The sequence below is a fragment of the Panthera uncia genome (genome assembly GCF_023721935.1).
Source record: "Panthera uncia isolate 11264 chromosome A1 unlocalized genomic scaffold, Puncia_PCG_1.0 HiC_scaffold_17, whole genome shotgun sequence".
Classification (NCBI taxonomy): Eukaryota; Metazoa; Chordata; class Mammalia; order Carnivora; family Felidae; genus Panthera; species Panthera uncia.
In genome coordinates, this window is record NW_026057577.1 from 49,581,520 (window position 1) to 49,597,569 (window position 16,050).

The following is a 16,050-nucleotide window of genomic DNA, read 5'->3' on the forward strand; positions in this document are numbered from 1 at the left end:
AGACCTAGGCCTGCAGAAAGCGTGACATTCCCCATGTGCATGTCGCAGAGAAAGGAATGTAAAAATAGTCTATCCAAGGCCAACTGAGAAGTTAACCTGGAGCCAGACTGAGAGGAAGAGATGGTTAGCCTGCGATTGTATTCAGTTCAGCCAGCTTAAAATAATTTCCCTCGCACCGTGCACAGTTTATACCAACAGTTTACAGTAAAAGTGAACAAATTGAACACTTAACAATCCGCCGGCACCATTTTTTGTTGTTGTTTTTTTAAACAAGTGCCACAGAATTTCTCTTACAAGAGTTCGCTCCTTCAGAAGAATGTATTGAGGATAAATTGACCCAGTAAGACACATTGCACTGAGTTCAGGCAGCCCTCCATGTAGCCGATGGATCCACCAGGTGGCAGGCTTTACGATTCTCACCCTATTGTGGATTAAGTTATTTTTCCCGTCATTTACCATTTGCATGATCGTTAATGCTCTCAGTGAAATATTTGCACTCTGCATCTTGAGTGTCTGTAGTTCCTCCTTAGGGAAGTTTTCTGAGTGTATAGGTCAAACAAACTGTCCTCTGCCATATATAGAAACAAGAAAGAGAAAACTGGGTTTGGTTTTTAATAGGGGAAGGGAACATTTGTACAGAACGCAGTGATGTGCTCTGATTTAAAAACCCTGGCTGTAACTTTTCTGATGAGATTTGTTCATCATTTATTTTTATTTCCTACAACGTTTATGCTATTTTTATATGTCTTCCGTTTCTTCTTGACAGTCTGATGCATCGCTCATTCCCTATATTGTCCAGAGCCTGGTTCCTTCGCCACCACCCGTTAAGTCTGAGCCATCTACTCTGCCAGGGGCAGGAAAGGTGGCGGACGATCAGGTCACGCCATGCCTGTGAGGAGCAGGCAGTGGGGGTGAGGGGCAGAGAGCCAGGTGTGGGCTCTTAAGACGGGCTCTGTGACCCTGAGAAAGAAGGAAACTCAGCATCCCTGAATCTGTTTTCCTCATCTATAATGAAGGGTAACAATCCATTCTCACCTCACAAGGTCGTATTAGAAAAAAAAAGACAAAAAGAAAACAAAACAGCCCTCATAATTTGGTGGTGAAAATAAAGTGACAGAATATATGGAAATAATGCTTTAATGCTCAAAATGTGCTTTAAAAAGGCTGAATGGCCTTGTTAGCCTCTTACAGATAAAGATAGAAAAACCAGTGGTGAATTATGCTAGAAAGGGTGGAATTGGATTCAGGCTCAGTGACGTGCACAGTGGGACAGCCCCAGTGGACATATGATGGCTGTCTGTGTCTACTCTGTGTATGAATGTGGAAAAGGATTGAAAGAATTGCAGTGAAAGATGAACTCCAGCCATATTTGTTACTTTTTCATTCACTTAAGGCATATAGGAGAAACTGAAATTGTAGTATGGCCTCCCTCAATTTGTGCAGAGAAGATCTCCTTCCACACAACCTCCGTTCATAGGCCTTTCATGCTTTTAAGCTGAATGTTCTGTTTAAACAAGAAATGGAATCAATCTTTGTCAGATAAGGGTTTATTTTCGAACTTTTGGCATTTGCATATAGAACGTACAGTTTGTTCTTGCAGAATATTTTTTTTCTTTTGTTCCAGTTCAAATCTTATTTTTTTTTTTTTTTTACAATTACGACATTAGGTGTGAGATTACATGTTCTTAAATACACACACAAAAAAACCTCTAAAATCATTCATAAAATACTAAACTTACACGAAAGTGGATGTAAGACATGAACAGGTCATTTCCTAAAAAAAAATAGGAATGACCAAAATAAATGAGACAATATCAAAGAATGAAGATTAAAACTCGTTGCAATTTATTTGTATAAAATTGGTAATGTGTTTAACATTAATACTCAGTTCTGACAAACCTGTGATAAGAAAAGTCTTTATGTGCTGCCAGCAAAAGTATGTATTGACATAAACTTTCTGGAAAATAGTGTATTAGTATATACTAAGAGTCTTTAAGAGGTTTAGGGCACCTGGATGGCTCAGTCCGTTGAGCGTCCAAGTCTTGATAGCATCTCAGGTCATGATCCCAGGGTCATGGGATTGAACCCTACATTAGGTTCTGCACTGGGTGTGGAGCCTGCTTGGAATTCTCTGTCTCTCACTGTCTCTCTTTCTTTCTGTCTTTCTCTCCCTCTCCCCGCCCACACCGCCCCTCTTTCCCTTTCATGCACTTTCTCTCTCTAAAATAAAAATTAAAAAGTTTGGATAGACCCTTTGATTCACATATGTAATCTAAGGGAAATGACAGAGACTAGGACAATGATTTATGGAGGGTGATATTTATGGCAAGTCTTAAAAGAACTGAAATGTAGGAAATAATAGTAGTAGGAAAATAGTTGAATTTTGATTCACCCATCTCATGGAATATTATACAGCAAAAAAAAATTAAGTTTTTTAAAACTTTTTAATGTTTTTGAGAGAGAGAGAGAGCACTAATGGTGGGGGGTGGGGGGGTGGGGAGAGAGGGAAACACAAAACCTGAAGCAGGCTCCATGCTCCGATCTGTCAGCACAGAGCCCTGCATGGGCCTTGAACCCACAAACTATGAGAACATGACCTGAGCCAAAGTTGGATGCTTAACCAACTGAGCCACCCTGATGCCCCCAAAATTATGTTCTTAATGACTATTCAGTGATGTGGGGAAGGTTTTTCAAGTTCTATAATGAGAAATGGAAAAACAACATAAAACTAAATATTAGATTAATTAAGATTAAAGTCGTTGACAACGTATGACTGTGTGCATGCGTAATACATACATGCCTAAAAAAAGATTAGGAAATATTCTGAAGTATTACCAGTGTTAGCTGGCAATAAGTTTCTCAATGATTTTTATTTTTACTTATACTTTACAATTTCTTCTTATAATGTCATGTATTACTTCCCAAATTGGAGCAGCGGGAGCTGGTGGTGGGGGTAGATGTTAACATTAAAACAATCAATCCCCATTGGTTTGGTCCCTGCCCCCACCATACTTAACTCCCCATCTCTTAGTACCACTTACAGCTGAATTGCTAGGCGTTTTTTGGGTATAGAACTTTTAAAAGACCCTGCTCCTTATATTTCTTATCTTTTTGAGGTAATCGGGGCCATCTGTGACTTTGAAAGGACATGTTTTTCCCCTGGTTATTAAGAAATTCAAGAAGAAGTCATTAATGCTGCAGCAAAGGGGATCAGTTCTACCATCTGCCCAGGGCGCCCCTCAGCCTAGCTTCTGACTCCACTCTTCTGTCGACCTCCAGGGCCTGCCCGGCAAGCCCTGTCCCAGCACTGAGTGAAAGTCCCAGAATTCTACCAGGAGTTACCTCCCCATACATGACCTGGTTAAAGAAAGGCTGTTTTGTACTCGCTGGCGTAAACTTCCCAGCTCTGCAAGCTGACAGGTTTTATGGTGCCAGCAAAGGAATCTTTTAAAATAATTAAAAATAAAAGTCTCTTTCAGTTTTGCTGGTCTATGATTTCTAGGTCAAAGGAAAAACACAAAAAGGAGAAAAAAGAAAAATAAATCAACCAACAACAGACAGCCCCTGGGCTCATTTATACTTAACTACATATGGATGAAGATCACTGTTGTTTATAGAGTCCTTTGCCTCTGTCATACTTGGTGCTGCAGGCTTTACAAACTCCATCCCGGGTAATCCACGCACGAGCCCCTGTGAGATAGGTGTGATTCTACTGCTGGATAGTGCAAGTATTTGAGGCACAGAGAGGAGAAGCAACCTGCTCAGGGCATAGAACTTGGATTGAACCCACGTCTGTGGAGTCCAGAGCCTGCCCTCTCAAAGAATCCGGACATTTTGCCTTCGTGTTCTGTCAGGGTGCCACTGCTTAAAAGGCTATTTAGACATGGAAGGCTCTTGTATGTATGTCCTTATGTATCTTTATTTGTTTTTGAACGTGCTTTCCCACTTCTGATCCCGTGTGCTCCCAGATTTTCCCTTTAATAGCACCCCATTTTTTTTTTATAGAGTGGAAATAAGGTCTCAATCACCACCACCCCATTTGAAAACACGTCCATCAAAACGGGACCAGCCAGGAGAAACAGCTGTAAGAGCCGGATGGTGAGGCGGAGCAAGAAATCTAAGAAGAAAGAAAGTCTAGAAAGGTTAGTTAAAGCAGGATTTTTGTGGGGTTTTAATATGCCCATGTTGGACGAAAGTTACTCCTTAATTTAAACAATTATATATGGGAAAGACTCATTTTTCTGTGAGAAATTTGGTGCTGTGGTTCAAATACTAATACATTAAAGTTCACATTCATAACAGCATTTTTCACAGTGAAAAGATTTCCATAGTTAGATCGCAGAAGAATTCAGATTGCATTTTTTTTTTTTCCTGTATGAGTACCATGACCAGTGCTTTGCTGTTTGTTGGATTTCAGGTGAGTTGAATGTGAGGCCCCAGGCCTTCAGGCAGTTTTTAGCATTAAATGTACACTCAGTAATGTCTTTTACATTATCTGAGAACAAACGATTGCTTTTTTTTTTTTTTAACAATTGTTATTTTTTTAAATGCCAGATACTCTAAAATAACTATATCTAAAAAGCATCCACATAAGCTTAAAAATAAAGGTTTTTGCTTTACTGACTGCAGATGTAACTGGCTTACACATTTGCGATCTGGGAGGCGCTGCGAGTCCTTTTGTACTCTCTGCAGACGCCGGCAAGATGCGTGTGTGTGTTTCTGGTGGGGACATTTCTTGCCAGGCACCTGTCTGGATGGGCTCCCCATGTGACACCACAGCAGCATCCCCATTTGGCCCGCTTGGATCTAATGTGTCTGATTGTAGTAAGAGGGGTTTTGATGACAGAAATGTGGAGAAAGAAGCAAATGAAAAAGGGGTGCTTATTCACTCCAGGAAAGACAAAGTCCTGCAAGAAAGGAAATGGAATGATGCTTTGCATGGCCTAGCTGTGAACAGTGTTTAGAATATAAAAGAAACGCTCCGCCTCTTTTCTAACTGAAAGTTTTGTTTTAGCTCTAGAGGGAGGCATAGAAAAGGGGGAAGTGTATTTGGTCAGAAGGTGGAAGGGGGTTGTGTAAGAGCCTAACTCTCATCTTCTGTCCTAGGAAATCAGTAGATCGTTTCTAAAATTGAAAAACGAAAACTTAACGAGATAACTTAGCAATATGCAGACAAATAGGAGAAGTAGCTAAAGGAGTAGAAAGCGGTTTCTCTGGGGAGTGGGCCAAGGGCCGAGCAGGGGAGTTGCTGTCTGTCATTAGGAACTTGATAAAATGATTTCATTGTTTAACCCAAGTACATTTATTGCATTTATTAAACTCAAATAAAGCACACACACGAATTCTGAGGTGTGGTCTTTTGTATTAATGACTGATTCATACACTTTTCTTAAAGTGTGCTTTAGATTTTGATTGTGCTTTAAGTTAAACAGAACACACTGTTTCAAAGGGGTGTAGCAGCATGTAAACCTTTGCTTAAGCTCACTGGCGGGGAGTGAGGCTTGCCTGACCTTAAAGGTGAAAGAGCTCTCTACAGCCATGTGTACTTCTAAGTCATCAGAAGTTTTTTTTCCCCCCCTTTAAGATAAGCTTGTTGAGCACTAAATACTCACTTGCTTCTGCTGCAGCTATATAGTGTGTGGTGCCCTGCTGATATGATAAGCTTCAGTTCACCTTTGTCGCTTTTTCTATGTAAATGTACCGCCTACATGGTCATTAGGAATATTCAAGAACCCACAGTGGAATAAGCACAGCAAACAGCTGTGGGTACAAAACACCCTCTTCATAACCCTGACAGATAAATAAATGAATATATATTTCCTATGTTTTCTATTCTTCCTATTTTGTCGCTTCTTCTTAAAGTATTCGGAATTAAGAGAGCTTCTGTTGTACATTAGCAAAGACCCTTCTTTTCTGAGTCATAAGGTTGTTAATATGGGAGTGGGAACCTACACCTTAGTGTGGGGTCTGACACCGTGTCGCTGTGCTGGCACAGAGGTGTGAAACTGAGTACACCCACATTGTGGGGAGACAGAGGGGCCCTCTATGTAGAATCTGATTCCTTTGCTTTTATTTCCGCTCTAGGAGGAGATCCCTTTTTAAAAAACTAGCCAAGCAGCCTTCTCCTTTACTCCACACCAGCCGAAGCTTCTCCTGTTTGAACCGGTCCCTGTCATCAGGGGAGAGCCTCCCAGGCTCCCCAACGCACAGCTTGTCTCCCCGGTCCCCCACGCCCAGCTATCGCTCCACCCCTGACTTCCCATCAGGTGAGTGAGTCTTCTGGCCCAGACAGTAGGGGAGAGGTCGGAGGAGGTCAGAGTCACTATCCGAGCTCCTGAGGGATGGGAGGCTTATTCCAGCGTAATGAAAGAAGGTGTAAATGAAAGGATAGTCATAAGATACGTCTATTTAGACCATTAAGGCAGGAAATACGGGATTGAACCCTGATGTGGGGGGAGGTTTACCTGAAAAGCATTTTTTCAATAGAGTTAGATGCTAAGACAATTTGCTGACCTTGATCTGACCCGACCTACAACCATTTGGGTTGGAAGCATGGAAAGAAAAGGGATGGAGTCCTTTGCTCATGGCTTTTTGTTTCCCACCCCCAGGTACTAACTCCTCTCAGAGCAGCTCCCCAAGCTCTAGTGCTCCCAATTCCCCAGCGGGGTCAGGACACATCCGGCCCAGCACCCTACATGGTCTGGCCCCCAAACTCAGCGGACAGCGCTACCGTTCTGGAAGGCGGAAGTCGGCTGGCAGCATCCCCCTCTCCCCACTGGCCCGGACCCCCTCTCCAACACCACAGCCCACCTCCCCTCAGCGGTCACCATCCCCTCTGTTGGGACACTCTCTTGGCAATTCCAAGATCGCTCAAGCTTTTCCCAGCAAAATGCACTCCCCTCCCACCATCGTCAGGCATATCGTGAGGCCCAAGAGTGCAGAGCCCCCGAGGTCCCCACTGCTCAAGCGCGTGCAGTCAGAGGAGAAGTTGTCTCCCTCCTATGGAAGCGACAAGAAGCACCTGTGTTCCCGCAAACACAGCCTGGAGGTGACCCAGGAGGAGGTGCCGAGGGAACAGCCTCCGCGGGAAGTGACCTTGCAGAGCCTGGAGGAGAATGTGTGTGACGCCCCTTCCCTGAGCCGCGCCAGGCCTGTGGAGCAAGGCTGCCTGAAGCGTCCTGTCTCCCGGAAGCTGGGGAGACAGGAGTCTGTGGATGAACTGGACCGAGAGAAGCTCAAGGCCAAGGTGGTGGTGAAGAAGCCAGATGGTCTCCCAGAGAAACAAGAACCCCACCAGAAATCCCATGGACTTGGGAGTGATTTAGAAAACCTCTCTACTTTTAGGCTGGAAGAGAGAGAGAAGAAAATCTATCCAAAGGCTTTAGAAAGGTCAAATCATTTTGATAATAAAGTGGCCTTGCAGGAGGCCCCATCCGTGGGCAGCCTGCTGAAAGGGGCTCTTCACAAGCAGGCCAGCATTCGGGCCAGCGAGGGAGTGACCTCGGAAGGGGCAGCGGCTGGCCATGGCCCGGCACCTGGGGACCACAGCCAGGGCATCTGTGATTTCAAGCGCACCTCTGCTCCTGGCACCCTCCAGGATACTCTCTGCCACTCGGCTGATAGGTCCAGCTCTGGGAAGGGTGAAAACACGGAGAAGGCCTCCCAGGCCAAGGAGTGTCTCCGATGTGAGAAGTTAGACAGCAAACTGGCCAACATCGATTACCTCCGAAAGAAAATGTCACTTGAAGACAAAGATGATGGCCTGTGCACTGTGCTCAAGCCCAAGATGACGTCTAGTGCCCACGAAAGCCTGCCCGGGAACCCCGTCCGGTCCATGGGTGGACAGCAGGAGGCCCCAGTGGCCTCTGAGAGCCGAGCATTCATGAGCAGTGCCCACACGGCTCAGATCAGCACTGTCTCCTTTGTCCCTCTCAAGGCACTAGCTGGGCGGGTGGACGGTGGAGTAGAGAAGCCGGGCTTGGTTGCTCCTGAGTCACCCGTCCGGAAAAGCCCTTCTGAGTATAAACTGGAAGGTAGGTCTGTGTCCTGCCTGAAGCCAATTGAGGGCACTTTGGATATTGCTCTCCTGTCTGGACCTCAGGCCTCCAAGACAGAGCTGCCTTCCCCGGAGCCTGCACAGAGCCCCAGCCCGGCCAGTGATGTGAGGCCTTCTGTGCCACCGGCTCTCCCCAGCACCGGGGGCAAGAAGGGTGAGACGGCGGGTCAGAGGGAGCCTTCCCCTGCTGGCTTCAGGATTAATAAGTCCTACCTGCTGGAGCCCCGGTTCCCACCCCCCAGTCGGGGTCTCCAGAATTCACCAGCAGCTCCCGTGCCTTGCTCTGACCCAGAGCTAAAGCGGGATAGGAAAGCTTCCCATGCAGCCAAGAGCACAGTGACGGTCATGGAAAGCGATCCCCAGCGGAGAGAGGGGGGCCCTGACACCAAACTCCTCCCCTCCCTGGGGTTGAACCCCCACAGCGCGGACCCATCTAGGTCACGCAGCCTGCTGCTGCCTGAAGGTACCGCCTCAAGAGAGAAGCCGAGTGGGAGGGAATCCTCTGAAAGGGGCCCTTCCACGGCCAGAAGCGAGCGGTCCACTGTGAGACCTGACTCCCACAGGGATCCCTCTGTGGAGTTGTATCCTCCAGAAGCTGCTAAAACCAGTGACAATTCCAGAAATCTCCCCTCTGGGGAAAGGACCCGTCCAGATTCCTACACTCAGACCCAAGCCCTGGAGAAAGCATGGGTACCTTGTAGGAAAACAAACCACAGAGATGGCCGAGATGAGGTGAGGCCCCTGGCGAGGGAGGACTCCTCTTTGAAGTCAGCAGGGACTCCTCGTGAGAGGGAGCTGGGCAGAGGAAGAGGTGGCCCGGAACCCCAGCTAGAAGCTCCTCCCAGCCGGTGGTCCCTGCAGCCACCGGGCACTGAACGTGGGAAGGAAGCCCAGCTCTCTGCTTTCCCATCCTTGCCGAAAGACGGTCCCAAGGAACCGGAAAGGAAAGAACAGCCTCTACAGAAGCACGTCAGCAGCAGCTCTCAGCCCCCGCTGGTGACCAAAGAACTGCCCAGCCTGGCCACTCAGCAGCACTGCAGCTCCCCAAGCCACTCCTCAGGCAGAGAGCCGGGGGGCAAGCCCTGTACTACAGAGCCCAGCCTGGGCCTCCAGGGCCCTCCCAGGCCCGCTGCAGTGCATGGTGAAAGCAGCAGCCCCAAGTCTGGGCCTGGCCCCGACTCCAGCCCCACAAAGTCTAAGCACCCTGACAGGGCCCTCTCCTCCCAGAAGCCAAGCGTTGGGCCTGCAGCAGTCAGAGAGGCTGCGGCCCAGCCGCAGGTTGGCCCCAGCCGAGAGGGGAAGGACAGCAGTAAGGGTGTGCTGGAGGCCTTCCCTGCCCTCCCAGGCTCCCAGAACACAGCCACCAATGCGATTAGCCAGGGAGGAAGTGGACCCTCAGTTCCGCTGCTCACCGAAGGGGGTCCTCTAGACCCTAAGCTAAAAGCCACCAGTGGCAGGCGGTCCCCAGAGGCACCAGAGAAGCCCACGCATCTGCCGCAGCAAGGACACCCAGGAGGGGGTGAATCCGCGGACCAGAAAGTTGTCCCTGTCAGTGAAAAGCAAAACGTGTCTCCAAAGCACCCCAAACCATCCACTGTGAAAGATTGCCCCGCTGTGTGCAGACAGACAGACAGGAGTCCAAGTTCACAGGCTGCCACCGCCATGGACAGGAAGTCTGAGGGGAAGAAATGCACTGAAGCACTTTACGTTCCAGCAGACGGCGGGAAGCTTGAGGCCAGCCTTTCCCCGGCACCCGGCGAGGCCCGGCCAAAAGGCCCAGAGAGGCCGGCAGCTGCTGTGGGGAAAGGCTTGCCAGAGGCCAAGGGGAAAGTGCTGAGTCCCCAGAAGCCGCTGACTGAGGCAGGCAAGCCCAGCGGCATGAAACGGTCGCCCTCGGCCACCGGACAGAGTTCTTTTCGATCCACTGCCCTCCCAGAAAAGTCTCTGAGCTCCTCCTCCAGCTTTCCTGAGGCCAGACCCGGGGCTCGAGAGGCTGCTGCAGCTAGCGGTGACGCGTCTTTGGCCAAGGCCAGCGGGGCTGCGGCTAAGACCCTGCCCGGGGGCGATGGCAGAACCCACATGACAAAGAGCGACTCTCTGCCATCCTTTCAGAGCTCCACCGTCACCCTGGAATTGCACCACCCCAGCCCGCCTGTGGCAGGGGGAGCCGGCCACCGGGACAGGGCCCTGTCGGTATCTGCCACCACAGGAGAAACCAAAGGCAAAGAGCCTGTCGCAGCCCTGCCCTCTCAGACTAGGAAACAGAGCGTGGGCAGAGAAGTGACCAAGGCATCCCCAGCTCCAAACCCTGACCGGCCCATCGCCCTTTCTTCTGAGAAGGACTTTGTGGTGCGGCAGAGGCGGGGGAAAGAGAGTTTGCGTAGCAGCCCGCACAAAAAGGCCTCGTAACGGGGCAGGCCCCAGGCCGGACTGGGGAGACCCGACCTGAATGTGTACCTGAGTCTTGACTACCTTGTGAAGCCAGCACTGTGTGGGAACGCCGGGCAGAGCCTGGAGCCCCTAGGCAGAGGGGGAGAGAGAGAGAGAGACAGAAAGAGGGGACCTTCTTCCAATTGCCTTCCCAATTGTAACCCATAACACTGTTACCAGAGAGGGTTTGTACGAAAAACGAAAACAACAACAATAAAGAAACACCTTTACAGTGGAGGGTTGTTGAGGATAAAGATTTTCTCTGTAAATACCTAGCAATGTGTTTGGTTTGGGATGTAGAGTGATACCTTGCTGCTGATGGTGTTGTTTACCACAGCTTTTTCTTTTCTTCTCTTTTCTTTTTTTTTCCAGTAGGATTTTTGCTTTACCACTTATCATCACATAGTAATGAAGCAAAATGGTTAAAACCGGGTGTATGTAAAAGTATGGATACACTCATACTCGTGTGTATATACACATCCACCCACATGTTTTGGTCTATGGTTTCAGAGAATATTTCAAGACTACATTTTTCTAAGTTAAAACATTCTGAGTAGAGTTCAAGATGAAAGAAAGCCCTAAATACAGTAGATGGTGAGTTTGTGTGTGTCTTTTTCACCCAAGATTTTGAGAGTACTGTATCTGCCTACCTAGATTTCCAGATCTTAAAGCAAGAACTACTCTAATCACTGCATTTGGACTCTTCCTCCATTAGGAATGGCCGGAACAAGCAGAGCTAACCATATTCATGTCACAGTCATCGCAGTGGACACTTGATCTTGGGTCCAACTGTCTGAAAGGCCAGTTATCCTTGTCTGTGGGTATATATGTCGGGTCTTCACCCTGGGTGTAGTGGAGGCTATAAACACACGTCAGCTTTATTTCTCTCACTTTCCCTTCTTTTCACGCTCTTAAACTCAGGCCTTGATGCTATGAGTCACTAGTCCAAGAAGCACACATTTTGTAGTAGTCTTGTGCCAGCCCTGCTCTTGAACAAAAAGGAAAATTACTGGCCACACGCAGATCCAATAGTACTTAAGTTGAGTAATAAGCATCAGGCATTGGAAGAGGTTTTAAATTTGCATTTTTGAGGGAAAGGGGGGTGGATTTTGGCATCATAGCATATATATTAATGAATAATCAGGACATCAGATACATTTTAATACATAGCTGGGGCCTTATGTTGTAGATGAAGCTTGCTGTTTTTAGCAAGTTCCTGGGTTTCACATTCATTTCTGATGCATCGAGTAGCTCCATACATTTCATAACATGATCTCTTTATTTGTATGCAAAAAAAAAATACCGTATTAATAAAGAGCAGCGTTTTTTAACAAAAAAGACTTGGTGGAGCTATTTGGTGCTTGAATGTGACTGTCCTTTTTACTTTTGCTAAGCCTTATTTAAATTTTGTATACCATGGAATATGTAGACTTCGTCAAATCATTTTAGTGCTGAGGGGGTTTTTGTTTGTTTTTGTTGCAGTTGTCCTGGAGGCTTGTTTTGTATTGTAAGACAGCACTTGCTGACCTAAGTACTAAGGCACTAAGAGAAAATACACACAGATAAGTATTTATAAGATGTTTGGGATCCATAGCAGGATTTTCTGTTTTGTTTCTCAAGAGGGAAAACAATTACCAATAAATACAAATTCAGCACCCAAACCCCCTCGGATGTCTTAGTATCTAAATCATTCATCTAAAGCACAGCCTGTGGATTGTAAATTATTTAGCAGGGCTGTAAACCCTGCTCCAAAAACAAAGGCATCACTTAACTGACTGCTGGGTTGTCCTTCCTTGTAAAATGAGTTGGCAAACAGAACAAAAAGTTCCCCCCCCCTTGCCCCTGTTTTCCGCCCCCCGCCCCCGTGTAGTTTTAGCCATTCCCCATCACTACGTTGTGAAATGGTAGAAGAAACGCATATTTTAGAAGAACTTAAATGGGTTTCCAAAGTGGTCTCAACATTTATAATTCATATCTGTGTTTGGCAGTTGTCATAACCCAATCATCTGTACTCAGACATCACGACAGTGTGTCGGGGAGGGAGTTCATGGTTTACAGCCTTTGCTTTTTAACTGTCCAGTTTCCTTTAAAGCACAACTAGCTGCTTGTTTACAAATGATATTTTTATGTATATTTTGTATAGTGTATTATCATTTTGGCCAAATATGTTTTTGCATTTTGGATGGGTAAAGAGTACTTAAGGTTGCATTCATGTAATACCTGTCTGTTGTTGTAAACCTCTCCAATCAGCTGGTAGAAATTCTCCTGTGTTCTATTTGGTCAGTCTCCTGTGATTGTAAGATGTGCTCCTTGGTAGTACTCCCAGCTGTAGATTTACCAGCTTAAAAGTTTGTTAGGATCTGTGCAATAAAGTGTTTGCAGTCTTATTTTCTCTAAGAAATTCCCTATGGATGTCATAATTGTTGTATATTGAACAAATATTTATACTTATGCAGTTGCATAACATTGAAATAAAAATTTAGCATGAAAAGATAATGACTAATGTTTTTCTTATAAAGTGTTACTGAATATTATTGTGTATTATGGGAAGCATGGGTTTTTTGCAGGTTGCTTTTTGTTAATTGGACTGGTTTGCTTTTTTTTTTTTTTTTTTTTTTTTTTTAGCTTACACAAACATGTTCTATTCTTGAAGATTAAGCCTCCCTATAATGCCTTCCTACGTTTTGTACCAACCTTATTCCTTGGCCGCAGAAGTTACCAGCTTCCACACCAAGGTCACTATCTTTTTTACGGTCTCTTCCTCAGTGAAACCATCTCCTTCAATTCCCCTATTATCTCCTATTACCTTCCTCCATCAGTTACCAATCAGTTACCACTGTGCCCTGTCATCTTGCATTTCCTCCTTTCCTGTGTGTTTTCTCGTCATCAAAAATCACCGAAACTGGCAGGAAGGAAAGAAGCAGCCTAACGTTTATTTTCTGCCTTATATATATAAATATGTGCATAGTGCTGGGCAAGATGCTTTTCAGCTACCATCTCATTTGAGCCCCAAGCCAGATGATAGTGGCATCCCCGTTTTACAGATGAGGAAGCAGGCCCAGACAGGCTCTGCTGTTTGTTTAATATACACCCTGTAAAGAGAATTTGGATTAGAATCCAGATTTTTTCTGGCTGCAAAGCTCTTGACCTTTCTAAACATTACCAGGTGTCATGTAATTGAATTCAGATCTAGGCTCCTCTGTGAATGATCTAAGCCATCTCATTGTCTCTTTCTTTACATGCAGAAAAATCATATGGTGCAAAATTACACGTTTGGTGATCGGTGGGAAACCATGAGCCAAGGAAGCTAATTATTCTCTGTAGTAGGGCTCCTTTATTAATTCTAATTCATCAGCAGGCAATTTTCCATCTAGCATCTGGGGATTCATAACACAAATGTCACATGAAAAAGTGCAGCTTTATTAACTATAGAAATTTGCTTCCTCTGTATCGGCCAGGCCTTAAGGAACTCAATGGTCAGGCAACACTCTAAATCTATTTACCCGTCTATCGGTATGGGTTGAACTCATGGCTCAAAGTGATCATTTGTGTTCCTCCTGTCTTCTACCTCTACCCTAGTGAATATTACATCTTCTGTATCTACAAAAGCTAGAAATGCCCAAAATGCGTTGTTGAAAGTCAGTTTCATGACTTTTTGCATATGGAAAGTCAGTCAGTCTGGCTCAGGTTCAAGTTCTCTGACAGTTCCGACTCCTTGGACCCGGGACGGGAATCTTAGCAGCAATCCTCACAGAAAAGCAGCATCCTCCTACTGATTTCTGGGATGTGTGTTCCAAAAGACAAGATGGCCATCTCTTGTCACAGGCTGGCCGCGGGACTCTGTCCTAACACGTGGATGCAGGCAAGCACGTCAAAAAGGGAACCTGCTCCCAAATCTGTCGTTCCCTATGTATTTGGTGACCTGCCAGTCAAGTCTGTTCAGACACAGAGAAAAGAAAGATATGTTGTATATGATTACTAGGTACTGCCCCATACCACTTTACAGAAAGTCTGGTAACATTGTAAAGCGGAAAGCCTCTCACAAATACTCATCTGCTGTTTCATTACCCACTGCCCGGAGATGGCTGTCAGTAGCCAGGAGGTGAAGAATGAAGATGCTTACGATGCCTGAAGCAAGCATGTTGCGTTTACTGCGTCTTCATATGTCAGGCTGGCATCACCATATCCTCCAGCTCTAACCTGTCTCCAGAAAAATCCTTTGCCTGAAAATTCTGCGCTTTGGAATACACGCGCTGTGTTACACAGTGCTGTGCCGAAGTGACTTTCCCAGGCTGGAGACAGATTTCTACTTTTTGGGACTAGGTGCCCATCCACATCCATCCGTGTGATGCTGTCCCTGTAGTGCAAGTCCCAGCTCCTCGGCCTGCTGCTCTGTTCACATGGACATCCTTAGAACAAGCGTGGCTGTCTGACCTCAAAGAAAAAGAGCAACTGGTGAAGCTTGGGCTTGACCGTTTGGATTTAAAAACGCAAAGCCTTGGGGCACCTGGGTGGGTCAGTGGTTAAGCGTCCTGATTCATGGTTTCAGCTCTTGTCATGATCTCCCAGTTGATAAGTTCGAACTGCACTGCAGCCAGCATATAGCCTGCTTGGGAGTCTCTTTTTGCCTTTCTCTCTGCCCCTCACCTGCTGGCTTTCCCAATCAATCAATCTTCCTCTCTCTCTCTCAAAATGGATAAATTAAAAAATGTATATTTAAATTTTTTTTTAACATTTATTTTTGAGAGAATGAGACAGAGCATGAGTGGGAGAGGGACAAAGAAAGAGGAAGACACATAGGCTCCAGGCTCCAAGCTGTCAGCACAGAGCCCCATGCGGGGCTCAAACTCACAGACCGTGAGATCAAGACCTGAACCAAAGTTGGACACCCAACCAACTGAGCCACCCGGGCACCCCTAAAAAAATTATTTTAATAAAGTAAAAATAAAAACACAAAGCTTTAGAAAAAGATTGCCTCCTTTTTTGCTATCTGTAAATTCTCACATCCAGTGACCTCTTTATTCTTCTTGCACCTTTGTGAAAAAGCAAAAAAGTCTTTAAAAAACAGCAAAACTCATTGCATAACATGGTCATTGAAGGCGAATTAGAAATACAGAAGAGAAGAAAAATGAATCCCTGCCATCCAACCAGCCGCTCATCATTCTTCAATTTATATAGGTTTTTAATTTTTTCAAAAACCTGAAATAATAGTGGAGGTGAGGTTTGCTGACCTCTTCTGTTTAGTATTGAATCACAAATATATTTCAATGTCTATAAATATACTGTGCAATATTGTTCATAATGGCTACATGGCATTTCACTTTATGGGTGTGCTATATTGCTTTCATTCACGTGCACGTGCATAGATAGCCGAGAGCCTCTGATGCAGACGATTGGGTCGTCCCACCAATTCTCAGCCGGCTTATGCCTGAGTTCATTTAATTTATCCCCACACTTCCTTTTATCCCCCCTCCCACCCTCTAGGCAGCCATGTTAATTCATGGTTTATCTTTTTGTGTTCTTAGAAAATACTGGTATATTGTTTTGTATGCGTGTATTTTTAA

General features: G+C 45.9%; 1 protein-coding gene across 3 annotated transcripts in view; it reads left to right on the forward strand.

Annotated features, from left to right (window-relative positions):
• LOC125934931 (microtubule-associated serine/threonine-protein kinase 4-like) overlaps window positions 1–13,007 on the forward strand; it is a 221,615-nt gene extending 208,608 nt beyond the window's left edge. For all 3 annotated transcript variants that reach the window (XM_049648563.1, XM_049648562.1, XM_049648565.1), the window contains 3 exons: window positions 4,006–4,142; window positions 6,085–6,266; window positions 6,609–13,007. In XM_049648563.1, coding sequence (XP_049504520.1) covers window positions 4,006–4,142; window positions 6,085–6,266; window positions 6,609–10,465 — 4,176 coding nt within the window. In that variant the 3' untranslated portion in view covers window positions 10,466–13,007. The remainder of the gene's footprint in view (window positions 1–4,005; window positions 4,143–6,084; window positions 6,267–6,608) is intronic.
• The last annotated feature ends 3,043 nt before the right edge of the window (window positions 13,008–16,050 follow it).